Raw genomic sequence first — 22,660 nt, forward strand, 5'->3', positions numbered from 1 at the left:
CAGATACGCATTCTCCTTGGGGGAATGAACTCCCCCCCACAACCAATTTCAACTGGGATGAAACAAAATGGTAAAACTCGATGGTGGATTTTATGCTGTCCAAAAATCAAACACAAGTCCAATTCAGAATCCATTAATTCAAAGAGAAATGGGAAAACAATATTCAGCTATTGCAAATATAAAAATTTATTGTGATACTAGTTGCTTACAGTGAATGGAACTGGGGGGAAAATGGGGTCCAGAAATAAAACTGATCTCCTGAGGAAATTGTACAAGCATTTCCTTGGAATAAATCAAACATTAAACACACAGACACAGAGAAGAGGGCAATAAATGACAACCGTGTTGTATAGGGCTTACAGTGTTGGATTGGGACTCAGGAGATCTGGGTTCTAGTCCCTACTCAATCATGAAACTCACTGGGTGACTTTGGATCACTCATTGATTCTCAGTCTAACCTACCTCATCGGGTTGTTGTGAGGATAATATCAAGAGGAGGAGGACTATGTAAGCCACCATGAGTTCCTTCCAAGAGGGGAAAAATGGTGGGATGAAAATGCAATAACAATAATAATGATAATGATTGCAAAGTTATTAACGAAAGAGACATCTGGGGCCAGACGTTTATCTCTACCTCCAAAGTCACACAGTTCCTCTCCCTCCCCACCCCATCACTGCATTCCACATAATTATTGAATGGGGGGAGTGTATGAGAGAGAGAGGGAAAGAGAGAGAGAGGGAGGGGGAGAGAGAGAGAGGGAGAGAGAGAAAGAGAGAGAGAGTCTATATGCAGGGAAAGCCCCGTTGTGGCTACTGATCTGTGCTGCTTTAGTTATACGATGCAGGCACAGCTTCACAGCCACTGTGGGGCTTTCCTGCAAAGCTGCGCATTGAAAAAGTCAGTTACTTACTGGACTTTTTCAATTGGAGTGATGTCAGTACAGCTCTTCTGACATCTGATGTTGCTCCAGGACCAATCCAGGGATGGTCCCTGGTGGAAGGCGACCGGCAATTGGTTGCCTTCCACCAAGAAGAAGGCAGGGGATGGCTCCAGTACCTGGATGGGTACTGGAAAGCCCACGCTCCCTCCTCCACATTGGGATTACCCAATGCCACCCCAGGAGAGGAAACCTGCAGGGTTTTGGAGGGAGGTGGCGCCAACCCATCACTGTGAAGACAGAGAGACCCTGTCCTCTTGGAGGCTCCTGTGCACTTTAGAACCCTGCACCATCAAGGTTCTAAATCACACAGTGATAAGCATGGCAGAAAGACCAGCATGACCTTGGGGAGGGGAGGTTAAACAAACAACCCCCCTGCCTCTTTCTCCAGAATTTCGCTATTCGTTTATCACTGCACCAAAACAAAGCATCTGTTTCCACAGCTATCGATTATCACAATTTTAATCTACAAGCAGAACACTTGATTCTATAAACACACATGCATTGGAACACTTGTTCCATTTAGACCATCTTTTGGACTGAGAATAGAACTGCTGATATTCTTTCCCATATATGATATTTCTGTTCTCACAAACTAACCAAATACCTAAATCTCTGACCACTTTCTCATTCTTCTGATGCTCATTTTGGCTCCGATCTCCCCACGCCTTTTCATCCTGTTTTCCTCTTGTTTTATCATCAGTCCTGCTAACTTCCCAAATTAAGACGGTGAACTACTCTCAGCATCCGCATTGCATTTCCATATCTGTCACAGGCCGTGCATCAGCATCAGCAATCAAGTCTAACTTTACATTCGACCTTTTCAAACCACTAACATTTGCTCATGGTCACAGGGAGGCTATATAACGATAGATAAAGGGCAGCCTTGTCCCTTTCCTTTCATCAGAAGACACATCATTCAGAAGATCCCCGTTGATTAAAACAAATATGGGATGGTGGATGAAACAATAGGAATCCTCTAGAATCTGTTGCACTTGGAGCCCTTCCTTAGATTTTAGAACCACACTAAGTCATATGAAAACATAAGGCAAGAACTTTGAACATGGCATAATATACTTATATATGTGAAGTATTTTCCTTCTTTTGTATATTTGTATATGGTGGTAAAATATCAAGTGAAATTTTGAGATTTGTATTCCTATCGTCCACCCAAATGTTGTCTGCAGCCTTTTCCCCCAATTCTGTTTTCATTGCTCTCAGGTGCTCTTGCTTAGTTAACTCCTATTATTGTTGTTGTTGTTGTTGTTGTTATTGTTATTAGATAAATATTTCTTTAATGACAGTCCAGGAGAGGGAGCTTAAAGGAACAGCAATTCAGGCGGTCTCAGGATCCTTGCAAGCAGCTGGCTGGCTAACAGCATTGTCCGGAGTCATGTTCTGATAAACTACCACAATCTGAAGAAAGGAACAGCCCAGGAATAAAATTAGTATTAGAGTGTATTTACTAGGGATGTGCTCCGCTCCGATTAGGAGCGTAGAAGCAGTAGCGGATTGGCCTGCTCCGCCTTACCCAGAGGCGGAGTAGGAGCGGACCGCGGACCCCCTAGAAGCAAGGCGAAGAGAAGCGACCATTTTTCGGAGCTCCGAGTTCAGGCGGAGCGCTCCGGTCGCCATCTTGAAAACATTTCGCCATAGGATTGCATTGCGGCAAATAATCGCGCATAACTACGTTGTTTTTGAAGCTATCGTTCTGGAAATTCTTGTGCACAGAGAGTCGTGGATGGGGGTCATTTTGAGACCACTCTCACCTCTCTGCGTTGTCTGGGTCGCGGGCTATATTTTTGTGAAAATCGGGTCAACCGCGCGGCTCAAACTGCGTTTTCGGCTTTTCGCCCATAGGATTGCATTGAGGGAAAGAATCGGGGATAACTGGGGGGGGGGTTTAAGCTATCGTTCTGGAAATTCTTGTGCAGAGAGAGTCGTGGATGGGGGTCATTTTGAGACCACTCTCAACTTTCTGCATCGTACGGGTCGCGGGCTATATTTTTGTGAAAATCGGGTCAACTGTGCGGCTCAAACTGCGTTTTCGGCTTTTCGCCCATAGGATTGCATTGAGGGAAAGAATCGGGGATAACTGGGGGGGGGGTTTAAGCTATCGTTCTGAAAATTCTTGTGCACAGAGAGTCGTGGATGGGGGTCATTTTGAGACCACTCTCAACTTTCTGCATCGTACGGGTCGCGGGCTAGACGTTTTTAAAAAATCGGCGGGAAAAATACCTTTTTCAAAGGGCTGAGGGGCAGAGTCAGCTCCCGGTCATGATGATCCCAAAGTTGGAGGAGGGCATAGGCAAAACAGGTAACTTGGGATTCTGGGAAACTTCTCTTTCTTCATCTGAACGGGCTTTTCCCCGTGTTTTTTAACACAGTAGCCCCACCAAATGCACAAACACAACCTGAAATCATATACTAAGCCAAGAATAAGAGATAGAAACACAGCACTGCTCCCCACCCTAACCTTGGTGAACAACTGAATCGATGTGGTGCAAGGGGATGAGCTCCCCTAGGGCATCTCATCGTGGACGTGCCCCCACTCTCTCCTGCACTGGAAGGCCATTAGAGCCTTCCAAAGAGAGTAAAACGGTGGAGCAATGCCTATCATGAGTTGAAGTGAATGGTCACTTTTCAGTGGTGGAGCAATGCCTGTTCTGAGTCGAAGTGAGCGTTTTACTTCTTCTCAGAGCTGTGGCTGTCAGTGTCTTGAACTGGCAGCTACTTCCCCCTCCCCCGGGCACGTCCCCCTATTGCTGGTAAAAGACAGATATAGCCTTTTAAAAAAAGTTCTTCTTGTTGTTTATTGAGCAACACTGCTGCTTTTAATTCCACCCCTCCTTTGTTTATTGATTGATTTATTCCATTTTATATGCATTACTGGCTTATCCTTGGCTCACTTCCTTATGCCCCCAGAAATGCCAGCTGCATGCCTGCCTGCCTTCCCTCCCTCCTCCCCTGCCCACCTCGCAGGGATGTTGTGTGTGGGGTGCCCGATTTTCAAAAATTCGCCAAAAATCAGGGGATGATGGGATTGCTTTGAAACTTGGCATGCGTGTGTATATCCCCATGAGGTGTCATGGTGCCAAACATGAGGTTTCTAACTTGAACAGAAAAAAAGTTGTATAATTTTTAGCTTTCAATGCAAGCCTATGGGGGGGGGGGGAAACGGAGCTCCGGATCCGGATCTGGAGCTCCGGGCGGAGCGGAGCGGAAGTGGGCGGAGCGGGGGCGGGGCGGAGCGGCCCGATCCGGAAAATGGCGGATCTGCAAGTGAAGCGGAGCGGGGGGTCTGTGCACACCCTAGTATTTACGGTGCCACTCAGCCTCCAAGCAACAGGGGGGGCTGTCTTCACAGTGCTGGGTTGGCACCGCCTCTCTCTCAAACCCTGCACTTTACCTCTACCAGGGCGGTGGCAGGTAACCCCAATACTGAGGAGGGAATGCAGGGTTTCAGGGTGGCCATCTAGGTACCAGAGCAACCTCCACTCTCTTCCTGGTGGAAAGTGACCAATCACTGGTCCTCTTCCGCCAGGCACCACCCCCGGATTGCCCCTGGAGTGACATCAGATAGCAGAAGCGCTGTATTGCTGTCACTCCATTTAAATAAGTCAGGGTAAATCCCCAACTTTTCTAAATCGCTGCATTATGGGGAAGCCCTGCGGTGGCTGTAAAGCTTCGCTTGAAACGTCTGACCAACGCTGTGCAGATCCACAGCCACAGTAGGGCTTTCCCTGCATATAGACAACCCCAGGGTTGGATTGGAAAACTAGGTTCATGTGCAGGAGTGGAATCCAGCTAAATGCTGGGGCAAGCATCCTGCGTAAGTACTTGCGCACTGGAAAGGCTTGTCAGAGCTCTGCAAGTGCTATTTGAGTCTGCAGAGTCTGCAGACACAATTGGGTGCTGCCCATTGTCTCCTCTGACCACCAATCTACACTCTCTTCTAAACATTACCGTTTCAGCATAGGTATCCCGACAAACAGTCCTGCATCCAAACGCAGCGGTGGAGATGGTGATGCAGAACTCTACGATGGTGAAAATGAAGAGGACAGTCTGTATTCCATTTCTGATTGGCCCCTGTCAATGAAACAGATATGGCAGCAAAGGTGATCATTCTCCCATATGTGTGTGTGTGTGTGTGTGTGTAGACACAGTGACCCTTGTGAATGATGGGAGACTCTGCATAAGAACCTAAGAAGAGCCCTGCTGGATCAGACCAAGTGGCCAACATCAGCCATCGGCCAGGGAACAACAAAGCAGGACATGGTGCAACAGCATCCCCCCTCCCATGTTTCCCAGCAACTGCTGCACACAGGCTTATTGCCTCGAATACTGGAGGCGGCACACAACCATCAGGGCCAGTAGGCATTGATCGCCTTCGCCTCCAGGAATTGAACCAGGTTCTAGAATTTTGAGAGAGGGAGAAAAATGTCTCCCTATCCACATTCTCCACACCATACGTAATTTTGTACACCTCTATCATGTCTCCCCTTAGCCTCCTTTTTTCCCAGCTAAACAATCCCAGTTGTTGTAACCTTCCTTCGTAGGAGAGAGGCTCCAGCCCCTTAAACATTTTAGTTGCCCTTTTCTGCACTTTTTCCAGCTCTATAATATCCTTTTCCAGGTGTGGTGAGCAGAACTGTACACAGTATTCTAAATGTGGTCACACTACAGATTTGTATAAGGGCAGTATGATACTGGCCGTTTTATTCCCAATTCCTTTTCTTATAATGCCTAACATGGAGTCTGGCTTCTTTACAGCGGCCGCACACTGGGGGCATGTCTACATGGGGCGATATCCCGGGGATCGCCCCGGCATTGTCCCTGTGCATCCACATGACGCACAGGGGATCCCGGGAGCAGGGAGGGATGATCCCTAACCCTAACCCTTTCCCAAGGATATCACCCTACCCTTTAATCATGTTTTCTCCCGCGGTCTCAGGATGATCCCAAGACTGCGGGATGTGTGGCCCGCCGTCACGGTTCCGTCCCGGCTCCTCTCATGTAACTGCAATGAGCCGGGCACAGGGCATGGAACTGTTCAGAGCTCTATGCCCACCAGGGGTGGGGTGGGGGAGCAGGAATAATTTCTTTTTTTAAAAAAATCTTCCTTTTTCATTCGAGTGCTTGAGCACTCATCTTCATTAAAAAAAAAGGGGGGTGGGATGAAGTCCTCTGTCCTCCCATGATGTCGCACACCGTGTGTAGACTGAGGGGGAGGATCTCACAAGCATAATACCGTGAAATCCTCCCTCCCACAACCTCATGCAGTGTAGACATGCCCTGGGTGGACCTTTTCATCGAGCTGTCCACCACAATCCCAAGATCTCTTTCTTGTTCGGTCACTGCCAGCTCAGAACTCATCAGGTTACACTTGAAGTTGGGAGTTTTTTTGCCCCAACGTGCATCACCTTACACTTGCTTACACTGCATCTGCCATTTGGACGCCCACTCTCCCAGCTTGGAGAGATCCCTTTGGTGCTGTTCACACCCCCTTTGTGTTTTAACAACCTTAAATATTTTGGTGTCGTTGGCAAATTTGGGCACTTCACTACTCACTCCTAATTCCAAATCATTTATGAACAAGTTGAAAATAATTGGTCCTAGTACCGATCCCTGTGGGAACCCTACTGTCTAGTTTGGTTGCCACCTCCAGGAATCCACAAGGGCTGTACTGCTTAAGAGCACTGGGGTAAAGAGAAGCACAGCAGAGCTAACTAGATGCAGTAGTCCTTGAGCAAAGTTATTAGCACTCCAATTCCCCACACACTCTTTAGCACTGCCCTGGTTATGTGAAGCCTTGATATTAGGAATTATACTAGTGGCATCATTCAGACTCAGGATTCTATGAAGGACAAGACATACTCATTTTTCTTGTCCTGTTGAGGGTGAACAAGCTCCCCAAGGCCTAGTCTCAGCCCTCAGCTAGACCTATGGAGGGGTGAAGATCTCGCAATATTTTTATCACGAGATCTCCCCCTTTGTTTACACGTGGTGCGCGATGATCTCGGAGGGAGAGGACGTCGTGCCCACCATTTTGTGGTTTTTTTTCTTAAGGAGAGGAGCGCACGAGGGCTCATGCGCAAAAGGTAAGGTTTTTGTTTGTTTTTACGATTTTTACCGCTCCTCCACCCCACCCCCAATGGGCACAGGTCCCAGATCCTCACGAGTAACTGCGAGGAGCTGGGACAAACCGCAACGTCCACCTACATGTTCAGCGGTCTCGGGATCATCCTGAGACCACGGAAAAAGTGGGCTCAAAGGCTAGGGTGAGATTCTTGGGTGAGGGAGGGATCATCCCTCCCTGCTCTCAGGATCCCCTGTACGTCATGTGGACACACAGGGATGGTCCCTTGGATCACCCCAGGATATTGCCCCATCTAGCTATGGCCTCAGTGGGAGATGCACTTCCATGAGTGATGATTTTGGTATCAGAACACTTTTAGGCCAACTGTGAATGGATGTTCTTGCACTGATACATTACCCGCGGTCGTAGATAATAATAAAAAAATGAAATAGAGGCAATCACGATCCCAGCCGCCGCCGCCACGGTGCTCACCACATTCATTACCAGCATGCCTTTCACCTAGAGAAGTCAGAAAAATTCGCAATGAACCAAATGAGTTTGAAATTTTATGAATTCGATCTGCAGCTTCCTCAGAAGACCAGCTCTTCCCCTACCCCGCCCCGCAGAGACATGGTTTTCACAGAAGTGCAGAACATTTTCCTAACATGCAGGAATTTTGCAGGAATTTTGTCATAGAAAAATATGCACACACACACACACACACACACACACACACATTAAAACTGCCCTCAAATTCAAATTTCCTCCATAAGTTAAAGCATTGAAATGTGCATTTGGAGGAGGTGATTTGCTCATTTAGGGGGAATTGCTCGTTTTCACATGTGTAAATTTGCACATTTTTGCATTTGTTCAAATTCAGGAACTTTAAAGACATTCAATTCTGCTGATGGACAGTCGTCACAATGAAAAGTGCCTGACAATCTGCAAAACACAGATGGAATGGGTTCTATGCAATCTGTCCATCTCTGCTTTCACTTATAGCTTCATCCCACATTCCTGTTTGCCTCGAATTACCCCTACAGCGTTTAGCTGTCATTGTTGCTGTTGCGAGCTAAATCACACCCCGGGCGGCAGCGCTCCTAAGATCCTTTGCATACCAGGAAATGTGTTTAAGAAGGGAATTGTAAAAAATCATTAAAAAAATCAACGGATGACCCAATCCGGTTCAAATTTGGTATGCTTAAAGCTCTCCTTAATATCTATTACTGTGCCAATTTTGATGTCTTTATCTTTAAAACTTATGCAGATGTAAGCATTTGTTTAATTTGAAGCTTAAATGTATCAAATCTTGCTCCTGCGCCCTCAGTGGCCGCTCGGAAAACAACAAATGATTTGCTCCAAAAGTAGTACCAAAATAGGTTGGTTCTTTTGGCTAAGAAGCACAATTAAAGCAGGATGCATGGGAATACTTCACAGTCAAAGCAGATTGTAAGCTAGAAAACTTCAGAGTCCTTTGCACAGTATAACGCTGGTGTGATAAAGCTTTGAATGGCAACAAACAATGATCGTTTTATTTTATTAAGAGACTTGGCTTTCTTGTGACCTGGGTCACTCCAGTAGTAATGATGAAATGGAGACATCCTGTTGCTAGCTGTCCTAGAAATATATTCCAAAGAAGCGCTCTTCACTTAACGAAGGAAACTTACCAAATTCTGGACTTGGAATAAGCAACATGGAAGGTCAGAGGATATACCCAAGGTGCCGCACTGCACCATGGCAGAGCCCCATCCCTTTAGTGTCTCAGCTCATTTGTTGTCTTGGAGGGGCTGAAAATAAACATAGGCCCTTCATCTGCATGTATGAGTAGCTACTTCTGGGAAAGGAATAGTTGGGCAGGACGTTTGTCTCTGTTCTCATGAAACCAAGGCCATGGCTGGACCAGGGGGTCAGAGGGCAACGATCTCATGATTTTATAATCGTGAGGTCATCGCCCTCGTTTACACGTGGCGCGTGATATTGCGTCTGCCATTTTGTTTTTGTTTTTAAAGGAGAAGGAGTGCATGAGTGCCTGCAAACCGTGAGCCTTTTTTAAAAAAAAAAAAAAAAAATTCCCCGCTTCAAACCAGGAATTTTAGGAGTGAGTCTTAAATGACAAGCAACATATGTCATTAATTCTGGGCTCCATCTCATCTCTCTTCACATTACGCATTCCCCAAATAGGTTAGTTACCCATGGCATCTTGGGTGTCTTGGAGGCTTTCACAGACACAGATCCTGAAATTATGTACTGCAAAAGATGGAAAAAGAGGTCAGAGGCAATTTTATTTATTGATTTAAAGCCTTTCTTTGCTGCCTTTCAGAGCAGAAGCCCTCCCAAGGTGGATTACAACCCTACATAAAACAGTATAAAAAAGCAATAAAAGCATAGACAATAAAATACCAGTTAAAAACAATAAAAGCTAAAAGTAAAATATAAAAACAAGGGCACTAGCAGTAAAATAGTATTCATTTATGAGAAGGCCATAAAATAAATAGTAAAGGCCTTCTTAAAAGCTTGTAAGGATGGTGGAGTGCTGGTGGGAGTTCATTCCGCAGGTGTGCGGCCACTGCTGAGAAGGCCATCTCCCATGTGGAGACCCACCTAATTTCTCTCACTGGTGGGCAGGTGAGAAGGGCCTCTCTGTTTTTATCTTTAAATGTGGGCAGGCTGATATACAGTAGGTGAACAAGGGACTGCCTTGTATCCACCTGGCTCTGTCTCCTAGATCATAATGAGAGAACTGTGAGACATGACAAGATCAGATGTTTCTCATGCAAAGGCAATGAAGCCATGCTACCTGTTCTGGTGGACAGATCCCGACTAATCAGACGACAGGTTTGAAGTTCCATAACTTCCATTCTAGTGTCCAGACGAGGGCAGAACTGGTGCCTCTCTCTCTCTCTCTCTCCCTGTGCAAAGAGAAGGATGTTCCTGTGCACCCACAGCAGCCTCTAGACAAAGCTGCTTTTGGTTCCAGGTTTACTGGATTATTATTAATAATAATCTCCCCTTCACCCCAAGATGCTCATGTCCATGTCTGGCTCTCTTACCCCCTTCATATTATCCTTACAATGATAATGTGAGGTAGGATGGCCAGAGAGAGAGGTGTAAAATCACCTGCTGAGCTTTATGGCTAAGTGGGTCTTCCCAGTCCTAGTCCAGCACTGTACCACACTGACTCTCCTCCTTTGGAAGATGATCAGAGTGGAGAATTCTGTACCACTTCTGTCAGTCTGTTCCTCTTTGTCCAGTCTGAATTCCCTGCCCACCACAAAACACTCTGTGTCGTAACAACAAAAGAAGAGCCATGCTGGATCAGACCAATGCCTGAACTAGACCTACTGGTCTAGCGGGACGGAGGGGTGACGATCTCGCGATACTGCCTTTGATACTGGAGGAAGCATATTGCCATTAGGGCTAATAGCCATTGATTGCCTTCTACTCCAGGAATTTGTCTAACCCTCTTTTAAAGCCATCCAAAATCATGGAAAGGTCTACAGCTTGTGACAGCTAGGTGAAGAAGTACTTCCTTTCATCTGTCCTGAATTTTCCCATCTATCAGCTTCATGGGATGACCTGGGTTCACGAGAGAGGGGGGAAAAACGCATCCCTATCCATATTCTCTGGACCGTGCATAATTTTGTGCACCACTATCATGTTTCCCCTTACTCACTTCTTTTCCAAGCTAAATAATCCTAGCTGTTGTAACCTTCCCTCATAGGGGAAATGCTCCACTGTGTCTTGATCATTTTAGTTGCTCTTTTCTGCACTTTTTCCAGTTCTACAATATCTTTTTTTTAGGTACGGTGATCAGAACTGTGCACAGTATTCCAAGTGTGGTCACATCTTGGATTTATATAAAGGCAGTATGATATTGGCAGTTTTATTCTCAATTTCTTACCAAATTATCCCTAACATAGTGTTTGCCTTTTTTTTTTCTTTTTTACAGCAGCCTCACATTGGATTGATATTTTAAACAAGCTGTTCACCACAAGCCCAAGATCTCTTTCCTTCTTACTGAACCCTAAGGATTCTGTCAGGAATGGGGAGAAACACTCAGAAATGTGAAGAGACCATGAGAAGTGACATCTACATTTGCTCAGCTTTTATGATTGATTCTGCTTCTGTAAGTTGTGTGGGAAGGTGTAGGATCTAGGCAGACCAATAAAGGCCCATCTCATAATTGCTGAAATTCCATTTCAGCCATTCTCAGGCTTCCAAATTTTCATTCCTTACATATTTTCTAGCTCTAAGGACTAGAACCTTTCTTTTCCAAAAGAAAATTAAAACCGATGTTGAATTTTGCGCTCATTACCAAATCCCATGCTTTCACATTGCAGTTGGACAATTGTGAAGTATGTTTAGCCCTGACCACATTTGTCATATTCTGGTCTTCCACATGTTCTTCATCCATCACACCATCCATGGATCCCAAAACTTTTGGCAGCCCTTGACAAAACTGGGATTGAGGACATAATCCAAAGGAGGACACAAATTGAATAATTCCTGTGCTAAAATGAAACCTGTAGAACTGATGTTAATATATGCAGCAGACTTAGAATTACCAAGATTCCAGTCCAATATGGTGTCTTTTGCCGAAAGTAATCAGAGTGGGATGCATATGGAATTGCTATGTCCATCATAATCCCAAAGACAATTCCCATAATTCCTATAAGAATCTGTGTGATCTGTAAAGACAGCATTGAACAAGATGATATCATTAGCTCACATTTTATACCCAGACCAATCTAGGAGCACTTCACCGAATGCTATCCCCACCCGCTAAGTTGTAAGGAACGATCTGTGGCCTGAACAGGAACATGGGCCTCAAGTACTAAAAGGTTGCTCCTGCTTTGTAAATGCAAAATGGTTCTATGAAGCAGGAATAATTGGGTCAAAATTAAAAGAAAGGATAGATTGCGGAATAATAATAATAATAATAATAATAATAATAATAATAATAATAATATCTCTTACCCACCTCTCCACTCTGATCGAGGCGGGGAACAACAATAAATGATAAAAAACATAATACTGAATTAAAACATAATATACATTGCTAAAAACATCCTAAAACATCCTAAAAACATTTTAAAAACATCTTAAAATTCCGCTGTATAGGCCTGCCAGAAGAGATCAGTCTTTATAGCTTTCTTGAATGCTAGTAGACTGCTAAGTTGATGAGTCTGCTCCGGCAGGCCATTCCAGAGTCTGGGAGAAGCAGAAGAGAAGGTCTTTTGGGTAACAGTTGATAATCTAGTTTTTGCTAGCTGAAGTAGATTCTTCCCAGAGGACCTGAGTGTGTGGGGCGGATTGTACGGGAGAAGGCTATCCCGCAGGTAGCCTGGACCCAAACCATGTAGGGCTTTAAAGGTGATAACCAACACTTTATACTTTGCTTGGAAACTAATTGGTAGCCAGTGAAGAGATTTTAAAACTGGTGTGATGTGGTCACCCCTAGGTGTACGGTTGACGCGCCTGGCTGCCATATTTTGAACTAGTTGAAGTTTCCGGACTAGGCACAAAGGTAGCCCTATGAAGAGCACATTGCAGCAGTTGAGCCTTGAAGTTACCAGCACGTGCACTACCGTCTTTAGGTCCTCTAACTCTAAGAAGGGGTGCAGCTGGTGTATCAGCTGAAGCTGATAGTGGGCACTCCTGGCTGTCGCATCTATCTGGGCTGTCATTTGGAGCGATGGATCCAGAAGCACCCCCAAGCTGTGAACACAGTCTTTCAGGGGGAGTGAAACCCCATCCAGAACTGTTTGACACACCTCCAAACCCAGGTTGTGGCCTTTGACAGCAAGTACCTCCGTCCGTGTGTTCATTCCCTACATTACATTCCCCCTGTTGCTGTGACACATACTGCAAAGGAAAATTGCAAGTCCTGCACAAATTGCCTGTCCAGGCTGCTTGGAGTTGAGGAATCACATCGTGTCCTAGAATGCATCCTGAAAAACACTGTTCTGAGTCATGCAGATGGATGCTCAAATGGGAGTGGTTCATTCTTACATTTGAATATAATTTCCCCTGCAGTCTGTACTCACCCCCAGTGCTAGCGGCTCGCCCAAATAAAAATTCTTCATTGGCTTTAGCGTAGAAGGATTCACTTGATTACTCAAGGAGGACACAATGGGAGTCGAATCCATGCTGGGGTTTGTTGAGCAGTGGTTTTTTTAAGTCTTGAGAAACAGCAACACTGTTGGGCAAAAGAAATCCAAGTTGTGTAAGCAAAGGAAGGAGAGGGAGGAAGGCAGCGTTCTGACTGCTTCGATTGAAACCCTGAGCGGATTTGCTGCCCCACTGACATCGGAGCCACCAGCCTTTAACTCCTATGCATGTGTTGACAGACGAAACGTCCCAGAACTCCCAGCACTCCCCAGCCAGCATGGGAGTTGGAGGACCTTTTTGTCTATCTAAACGTGCATAGAACTGCGCCCCAAACAAGTAACGCTTTGCACCCCAAATCAGTGCTCAGAGGTCTAAAGGCAGGGCCGCCCGGGTTCCTGGGGAGCAGACACTGCACATGATCGGTGTCTGCCTTGATCAGCACAGCCCTGGAGAGTTCATCCGGGACGCCCATCTCGTTCATCCGGGAGAGAAACAGGCTGGCTCCCCAGGCCGGAGGAGGCGGGCGGGTCGGTCTCGCTGGCAAAGCCAGCCTTTAGCTCCTGGAGCCGGGGACCCCTTATTAACTCCGCTGCGCCGCGGGGGGAGCTGAGCACAGCCGCGTTCGTGGAACAGCCAGAGAGCCGAGCGCCCCCCACCCCTACCCCGCCCCTTCAGATAGGCGACACCGCTCACCAGCAGGGCTGAGCGCAACACAACAACATTGAGGATTACCGGCTGTTCAGAAACCCAGAACGCAATCTCCGCCCCACCGAAATCGGAGCCACCAGCCTCTTCTGGGTGAAGACGGGTCCGGATTTATCTCCTCCTCCACGCTCAGTGCGGAGCAAACATGTCGTGCAGCGGCCCAGCTAGAAGCTTGCGAAGTTGCAATTCCCCCTGGCCCCGCCGCTGCTTCCCCCCAAAAAGAAGAAGAAAAAGATTGCAACACGCAACAGAGCTTCCGCATGCTTTTCCGTGTCCTTCTACCTGCCTAGACGTATTCATTGCTGCAAGAAATCGACAGATCCGATTGCACAAATTAATTATGGTGACGAGCTCAGCACAAAACAACAAGCCCGGCTCTCAGCTTGTGAGGGATAATCATGTGGGGTTTTTTCATTTCTCACCATAACTTTATTTGAGGCCGGAGTGTTTTAATGGGGTGTTATAATCATCTGGACGACCCCCTTACCTTGAATTGGGGATTCAAGACCTCTCTTTCATTTTTCCCAGTTCGTCGTAGTAATAGTTCTCCCCTTTACCTGACAGCATGTATTTTGATATAAATGTTTTTGTTTCTTTATGGCAAGGAGAAAAGAGGTATGCTGGACACCAAAACCTTGCTCCCCATCTACGGAGACGTCTTTCTGAGCCATCCTGCTGGTTTGCCAAGTATGTATTTCATCAGATGCGATCCAGCATTTCTGTTGGTCACCAGGTCTAGAAACTTACTTTTCTTCTTCTTTTAAATAAAAGTCAAAGGATTCTAATTATTACCCTAAACACACGCACACAGTCAGGGCTGGGCAGAGGGGGTGGGCAGTGGGGCCAGTTGGCATGGGCCTATGATTTTTAGGGGGCCTACACTGAGTCCCCCTGGTAGAGGCAAAAGGGGGCCTTTGGTAAAGATTTGTTACAAAGTAGCTCTCCTCTTCAATATAGTTGACTTTGTTATAATTGACTTTGTTATCGATGGCCTTCATTGACATTGAACATTGAGGTATCATTTCCCCTCCACTCCATACTCACCCCCAGTGCCAGAGGCTCACCCCCGTAACATTTCTTCAGCTGTAGCCTAGAGAGATTAATCTTATCATTCATGAGGGGCTGGAAGACTTGGGGCATAACAGGAGTTGAATCCATGCTGGGATTTCAGGGGTTTGGTGAGTAGCCTCCTTAAGGTTTGCAAAACAGCCACACTGTTGGGCAAAAGAAATCAAAGATGTGCAGGTAGGCAAGGGACACCGAGAGAGTGAGAAATAAAAGGGTACTACCATCAGCTTTTGGATGGAACTCTATTCCTGAATTTTTGTGGAGTTTAAGCTTTACTCCATTAAAAAAAAGGGCTATCCCTTTAACAGCTGCGGAACATGCAGAAGTTCATCAGGGGCACTCTCCCAGCATGAAAATACACTGATGGTGAAAACCACACCTGCTGAATTGCTACCTGCTGTGCAGCTCTAAAAGACACAAGGGCTTTGGGGGGAAAAGCTGACAGTGAGGGGATAAAACTTCAAATTGGTCTCCATTTTCCTGAGACTTGAAGAGCTCCATCAGACGAGTGTTTTATTGCACGCTTTTTACTGGGCACTCTTGAATGAAACAGATTATCTAGATCCATTACAATCGGGTTTCAGGCCTGGTTTTGGAGGGGAAACTGCCTTGGTCGCCCTGTGGTATGACCTTTGCCGGGAGAGAGAGACGGGGAGTGTGACCCTGTTGGTTCTCCTGGACCTCTCAGCAGCTTTCGATAACATCGACCATGGTATCCTTCTGGATAGGTTGTCTGAGCTGGGATTTGGAGGTACTGCGTTGCAGTGGTTCCGCTCCTACTTGGATGGCCGATTCCAGAAGGTGGTGCTGGAGGATTATTGCTCTGTGCCGTGGCACCTAAGCCATCGTGTTCCACAGGGCTCTATCTTATCCCCTATGCTGTTTCACATATACATGAAGCCGCTGAGGGAAATTATCCGGAGATGTAATGTGGACTGAGGTGTTGATTTTTTATGACTTTTGTACATTTCTCTCCTTAAACCCATTTCCTAGTATGCAAAGGATCCTGCTGCTCTAGCAACAACAACAACAACGCCGGCAGCTTAGCGCTGTAGAGGATAATTCGAGGGAAACAGTTATGTGGGATGAAGCTCAGAGACAGAGAGAGAGAGGCTGTCTATTTGCAGGGAAAGCCCCATTGTGGCTACTGATCTGTGCTGCTTTAGTTATACAACACAGGCACAACTTCACAGCCACTGTGAGGCTTTCCTGCAAAGCTGCGCATTGAAAAAGTCAGGGACTTACCCTGACTTTTTCAATTGGAATGATATCAGTACAGCTTTTCTGACATCTGGTGTTGCTCCAGGACCAATCCAGGGATGGTCCCTGGTGGAAGGCGACCGGCAATTGGTTGCCTTCCACCAAGAAGAAGGCAGGGGACAGCTCAAGTACCCAGATGGCTACCGGAAACCCTGTGCTCCCTCATCGGCATCAGGATTACTGAATGCCACCACAGAAGGGGAAAACTGCAGGGTTTTGAAGGGAGGCGGCGCCGACCCATCACTGTGAAGACAGCCCCAGAGAGAGAGAGAGAGAGAGAGAGAGAGAGAGAGAGAGAGAGAGAGAGAGAGAGACCCTGTCCTCTTAGAAGCTCCTGTGCACTTTAGAACCCTGCACCATCAAGGTTCTAAATCACACAGTGATGAGCATGGCAGAAAGACCAGCATGACCTTGGGGAGGGGAGGTTAAACACACAACCCCCCTGTCTCTTTCTCCAGGATTTCACTATTTGTTCATCACTGCATCAAAACAAAGCATCCGTTTCCACAGCTATCGATTATCACAATTTTAATCTACAAGCAGAACTCTTGATTCTATAAACACACATGCAGTGAAACACTAGTTCCATTTAGACCAGCTTTCGGTCTGAGAATATTATTATCATTATTATTATTATTATTTATTTATTTATTTATTTATATAGCACCATCAATGTACATGGTGCTGAACAGAACTGCTGATATTCTTTCCTATATATGATATGTCTGTCCTCACAAACTAACCAAATACCAAAATCTCTGACCACTTTCTCATTCTTCTGATGCTCATTTTTAGGGGTGTGCACGGACCCCCCGCTCCGCTTCACTTGCAGATCCGCCATTTTTCGGAGCGGGCCGCTCCGCCCCATCCCCGCTCCGCTCCGCTCCGCTCGGAGCTCCAGATCCGGATCGGAACTCCGTTTTCCCCCCCCATAGGGTTGCATTGAAAGCTAAAAAAGTATACAATTTTTTTTTGGTTCAAGTTAGAAACCTCACGTTTGGCACCATGACATCTCATGGGCGTATACACACGCACGCCAAGTTTCAAGGCAATCCCATCATCCCCTGATTTTTGGCGAATTTTTGAAAATCGGGCACCCCATTCAGACCCCTTGGGATAGCTCCGTCAATTTGCATGTTAGAAACCTCAAACTCGGCACCAGGGCAGCTTATCCATGTGTCCACATGGATGCCCAGACTCAAGGCAGTCCCATCATCCCCTGATTTTTGGCGCGGCTTAACTCACCCCAAATTGTCCCATTCTACAACTACGTCAATTTGCATGTTAGAAACCTCAAAGTTGGCACCATGATAGCTTATCCACTTGTCCACATGGATGCCAAGTTTCAAGCCAATCCCATCATCCCCTGATTTTTGGGGAATTTTTGAAAATCGGGCACCCCATTCAGACCCGTTGGGATAGCTCCGTCAATTTGCATGTTAGAAACCTCAAACTCGGCACCAGGACAGCTTATCCATGTGTCCACAGGGACGCCCACACTCAAGGCAATCCCATCATCCCCTGATTTTTGGCGCGGCTTAAACTTTTTAACTCACCCCAAATCAAGTCCTATTCTACAACTATGTCAATTTGCACGTTAGAAACCTATCCCTTGGTCCCATGACAGCTTACCCATGTGTCCCCGTGGACACCAAGTTTCAAGGCAATCCCATCATCCCCTGATTTTTGGGGAATTTTTGAAAATCGGGCACTCCAGTATGTCAGGGATTTAAAGTTGCAATTGCAGACAGCTCAATGGGGCCAGTTCCAAGGAAATCCCAACATGCCACGAGATAACCCTAAATCTTCTTGCACATTTGAAAAAGGGATTATTGAACTTGATAAAGTCTAAGTGAGCGCAGGAAGGACTTCTCCCCTGAGTCAAAGCAAGACACATACGCCATCCCTGCAAGGCGGGAAGGGGAGAAGGGAGGGAAAGCAGGCAGGCAGCATGCATTGTAGTGCCGCAAGGATGGCTTGAGCACTAACGCATAGCAAACCAACCCATAAGCGGGCGCAAGGAGCAAGTGAGGCAAAGATGGCTGGTTGTTTCTTTCTAAGCCAGCAGTTACGCCTTGAGGGGCACAGAGGAGGACGACTGGGAGCAAGCGTGCCGGAGGGTGCTGGGCACGAACCGCAAAGCCCATCTCCCAGGCACCAGGCGGGCAGAGAGGCAGGCAGAGCAGGCGAGGAGTCAGTCCTGGCAGATGCTCCACCACAGCAGCACCCCGGGGGAGGCGGGCAGGCAGGCAGGCAGGCTGCGGGCATTCCTGGGGGCACAAGGAAGTGATGGCTGGTTTCTAAGCCAGCATTGCAGTTAGTCACGCATTGCAAACGCAAACCATCCCAGCGAGTCGGTCACCGAGGAGGACAGGCTAGCAGAGGGGCAGGCAGAGTGACATGTCATAGATCTAGTATTGGGGAGGAGTCAGTCCCGGCAGATGCCCCACCACAGTAGCACCCTGGGTGGGCATTGGAAAATGCCATCTTGTGGGTCAATACTTCCCCCACCCCATGTCCTGCAGGGTTGCCTGCCTAACCCTTGTGGGGATGGGAGATGGAGAGCTTAGAGTGGCAGTGCCAGCAGCAGCCTTCGGCTTTCCCCTGGAACCAGTCGCCTTGCCCGCCTCTTTCCCCAGCAAGATCGCCTGGTGCTGCCTCTGAAGATGCATCTTCATGCTGTTGGTTCCATAATGCCCTGTCGATGAACCCCTGCTTAGGCTGAGTTTGCAGTGGCGACAGACAGCAAAGCGGGGATCCGCTCCCAACTCAAAGTGGTCCCACACGATGCTTGTCTTTCGTTTCCGTGGTGACACCACCAATTGCCCGCCTGAGCTCTCTGGTGTTGCCACAGAAACAGGGGTGTGGGATGAGACTGGGGAGAGAGCCTCGGCCTGCTGCTGCTGCTCCTCCTCCTCAGCCCCCACATCTTGGAGGCCCACCGCCTCCTCCTCCTCCCCCTCCCCCTCGTCTAGGTCCATCAGCGGGCTCATGGGCTGAAAGGATAATGAAGGTATTGGGGATACTCCTCCTCCTCTAATGCCACCTGCCTCTTGTAAAGGGGCACTTTTCCCATTCCCACCCTCAAAAAGAGAACGCCGGGCACAAGTTGCAGAAGAGAGTGGCTCTGCCTGCTGCTTGTCCTGCTTCTGTTTTGGAGCAGTCAGCCAAGGAGTTGCCCGTTTGATTTTCACAGGAGGAGAGGCAGCCTGCTTACTGGTGCCAGCCTGAGCCTTGCTGCTTTCAGCACGCCTGCTCCCTCTTTTCATGATGACTAATAAAATATTAATACTACTAATAATATGTATAAGGTACTACTAAGAATATGTATAAGAAGAATATAATATGTTTAAATGTAGGGAAATGGGACAAGAAGTGTGTATGCTGTATAAGAAGAATAAAATATTATACTACGAATAATATGTATGAGAATATACTAATATATATACTACTAAGAATATCTAAAAGAATATAATAATATGTTTAAGAATATTACTAATAAATGTAGGGAAATGGGACAAGAAGTGTGTGTATGCTTTCCCCAAAATGCTCAATCTGTGGCTGCCTGTTGCACTTCACAAAAGCAGCACACTCAGTCCAAGTTACACAGAGAAGAAAAAGAGAATAATTTTTTTTTGGTATTTTTTGGTATATAGAAGATAGAAGGAAACACAATCAGGATTTAAGAGAGGGGAGGGGGGAAAAGAACCAACCAAACACTACTACTAATATGTATAAGAAGAATAAAATATTAATACTACTAATAATATGTATGAGAATACTACTAAGACTATGTAAAAGAATATAATAAAATATGTTTAAGAATATTACTAATAAATGTAGGGAAATGGGACAAGAAGTGTGTGTATTAGGGATGTGCTCCGCTCCGATTAGGAGCGTAGAAGCAGTAGCGGATTGGCCTGCTCCGCCTTACCCAGAGGCGGAGTAGGAGCGGACCGCGGACCCCCTAGAAGCAAGGCGAAGAGAAGCGCCCATTTTTCGGAGCTCCGAGTTCAGGCGGAGCGCTCCGGTCGCCATCTTGAAAACATTTCGCCATAGGATTGCATTGCGGCAAATAATCGCGCATAACTACGTTGTTTTTGAAGCTATCGTTCTGGAAATTCTTGTGCACAGAGAGTCGTGGATGGGGGTCATTTTGAGACCACTCTCACCTCTCTGCGTTGTCTGGGTCGCGGGCTATATTTTTTTGAAAATCGGGTCGACCGCGCGGCTCAAACTGCGTTTTCGGCTTTTCGCCCATAGGATTGCATTGAGGGAAAGAATCGGGGATAACTGGGGGGGGGGGTTTAAGCTATCGTTCTGGAAATTCTTGTGCACAGAGAGTCGTGGATGGGGGTCATTTTGAGACCACTCTCAACTTTCTGCATCATACGGGTCGCGGGCTATATTTTTTTGAAAATCGGGTCAACCGCGCGGCTCAAACTGCGTTTTCGGCTTTTCGCCCATAGGATTGCATTGAGGGAAAGAATCGGGGATAACTGGGGGGGGTTTAAGCTATCGTTCTGAAAATTCTTGTGCACAGAGAGTCGTGGATGGGGGTCATTTTGAGACCACTCTCAACTTTCTGCATCGTACGGGTCGCGGGCTAGACGTTTTTAAAAAATCGGCGGGAAAAATACCTTTTTCAAAGGGCTGAGGGGCAGAGTCAGCTCCCGGTCATGATGATCCCAAAGTTGGAGGAGGGCATAGGCAAAACAGGTAACTTGGGATTCTGGGAAACTTCTCTTTCTTCATCTGAACGGGCTTTTCCCCATGTTTTTTAACACAGTAGCCCCACCAAATGCACAAACACAACCTGAAATCATATACTAAGCCAAGAATAAGAGATAGAAACACAGCACTGCTCCCCACCCTAACTTTGGGGAACAACTGAATCGATGTGGTGCAAGGGGATGAGCTCCCCTAGGGCATCTCATCGTGGACGTGCCCCCACTCTCTCCTGCACTGGAAGGCCATTAGAGCCTTCCAAAGAGAGTAAAACGGTGGAGCAATGCCTATCATGAGTTGAAGTGAATGGTCACTTTTCAGTGGTGGAGCAATGCCTGTTCTGAGTCGAAGTGAGCGTTTTACTTCTTCTCAGAGCTGTGGCTGTCAGTGTCTTGAACTGGCAGCTACTTCCCCCTCCCCCGGGCACGTCCCCCTATTGCTGGTAAAAGACAGATATAGCCTTTTAAAAAAAGTTCTTCTTGTTGTTTATTGAGCAACACTGCTGCTTTTAATTCCACCCCTCCTTTGTTTATTGATTGATTTATTCCATTTTATATGCATTACTGGCTTATCCTTGGCTCACTTCCTTATGCCCCCAGAAATGCCAGCTGCATGCCTGCCTGCCTTCCCTCCCTCCTCCCCTGCCCACCTCGCAGGGATGGTGTGTGTGGGGTGCCCGATTTTCAAAAATTCGCCAAAAATCAGGGGATGATGGGATTGCTTTGAAACTTGGCATGCGTGTGTATATCCCCATGAGGTGTCATGGTGCCAAACATGAGGTTTCTAACTTGAACAGAAAAAAAGTTGTATAATTTTTTAGCTTTCAATGCAAGCCTATGGGGGGGGGGAAACGGAGCTCCGGATCCGGATCCGGAGCTCTGGGCAGAGCGGAGCGGAAGTGGGCGGAGCGGGGGCGGGGCGGAGCGGCCCGATCCGGAAAATGGCGGATCTGCAAGTGAAGCGGAGCGGGGGGTCTGTGCACACCCCTAGTGTGTATGCTTTCAAAAGAAAGCTTTCACAAAAGCAGAACAGTCGGGGGGGGGCAACCAACCCAACCCACCAAACACACACTCCAAAATTTAAAAATAAAGTTTATATTAAATCAAAGTAAGGGAAAAACACAGGGCAAACTAAGCTATAAGTCAGAAAGAAGCAAACAAACACACACACACGCGCCAAACTAAATCTATCCTAATCTATCTCCAAAGTCCAAAGCAGGAGCACTAACTAACTAAGTGTTCCCTCCACGAACGCCAACCCACAAAGAGACACAAAACAGAAAGTTCTCAGGGTGGGTCTGCCTTAGTCCCCCCTCCAACGCTGGGATTGGAGGATGATGCTTTCTGAGGAGATCAGTTCTCATCAGGATTGGGAGTTGAATGTGCCTGTCATCGCTTCCAAAAAAACACAAAAAACCCAAACCCCGATTTTTGAAAAAATATTGCACGTGAACCACAGGACGCAGAAAGTTGAGAGTAGTCTCAAAATGACCCCCATCCACGACTCTCTGTGCACAAGAATTTTCAGAACGATAGCTTAACCCCCCCCCCAGTTATCCCCGTTTCTTTTCCGCAATGCAATCCTATGGGCGAAAGGCCGAAAACGCCGTTTGAGCCGCGTGGTTGACCCGATTTTCAAAAAAATATAGCACGCGACCCGCACGACGCAGAGAGGTGAGAGTGGTCTCAAAATGACTCCCATCCACGACTCTTTGAGAACAAGAATTTCCAGAATGATAGCTTCAAAAAGAACGTAGTTATCCGCGATTATT

General features: G+C 46.9%; 1 protein-coding gene across 1 annotated transcript in view; it reads right to left on the reverse strand.

Moving 5' to 3' along the window:
• Window positions 1-232: 232 nt before the first annotated feature.
• LOC134407729 (membrane-spanning 4-domains subfamily A member 15-like) overlaps window positions 233-22,660 on the reverse strand; it is a 32,538-nt gene continuing 10,110 nt past the window's right edge. Inside the window, exons 5-6 of the mRNA XM_063139652.1 lie at window positions 4,905-5,027; window positions 233-2,354 (exon numbers count right to left, since the gene is read on the reverse strand). Coding sequence (XP_062995722.1) covers window positions 2,274-2,354; window positions 4,905-5,027 — 204 coding nt within the window. The 3' untranslated portion in view covers window positions 233-2,273. The remainder of the gene's footprint in view (window positions 2,355-4,904; window positions 5,028-22,660) is intronic.

This window comes from Elgaria multicarinata, chromosome 13 (assembly GCF_023053635.1).
Source record: "Elgaria multicarinata webbii isolate HBS135686 ecotype San Diego chromosome 13, rElgMul1.1.pri, whole genome shotgun sequence".
In the NCBI taxonomy this organism is placed as follows: domain Eukaryota; kingdom Metazoa; phylum Chordata; class Lepidosauria; order Squamata; family Anguidae; genus Elgaria; species Elgaria multicarinata.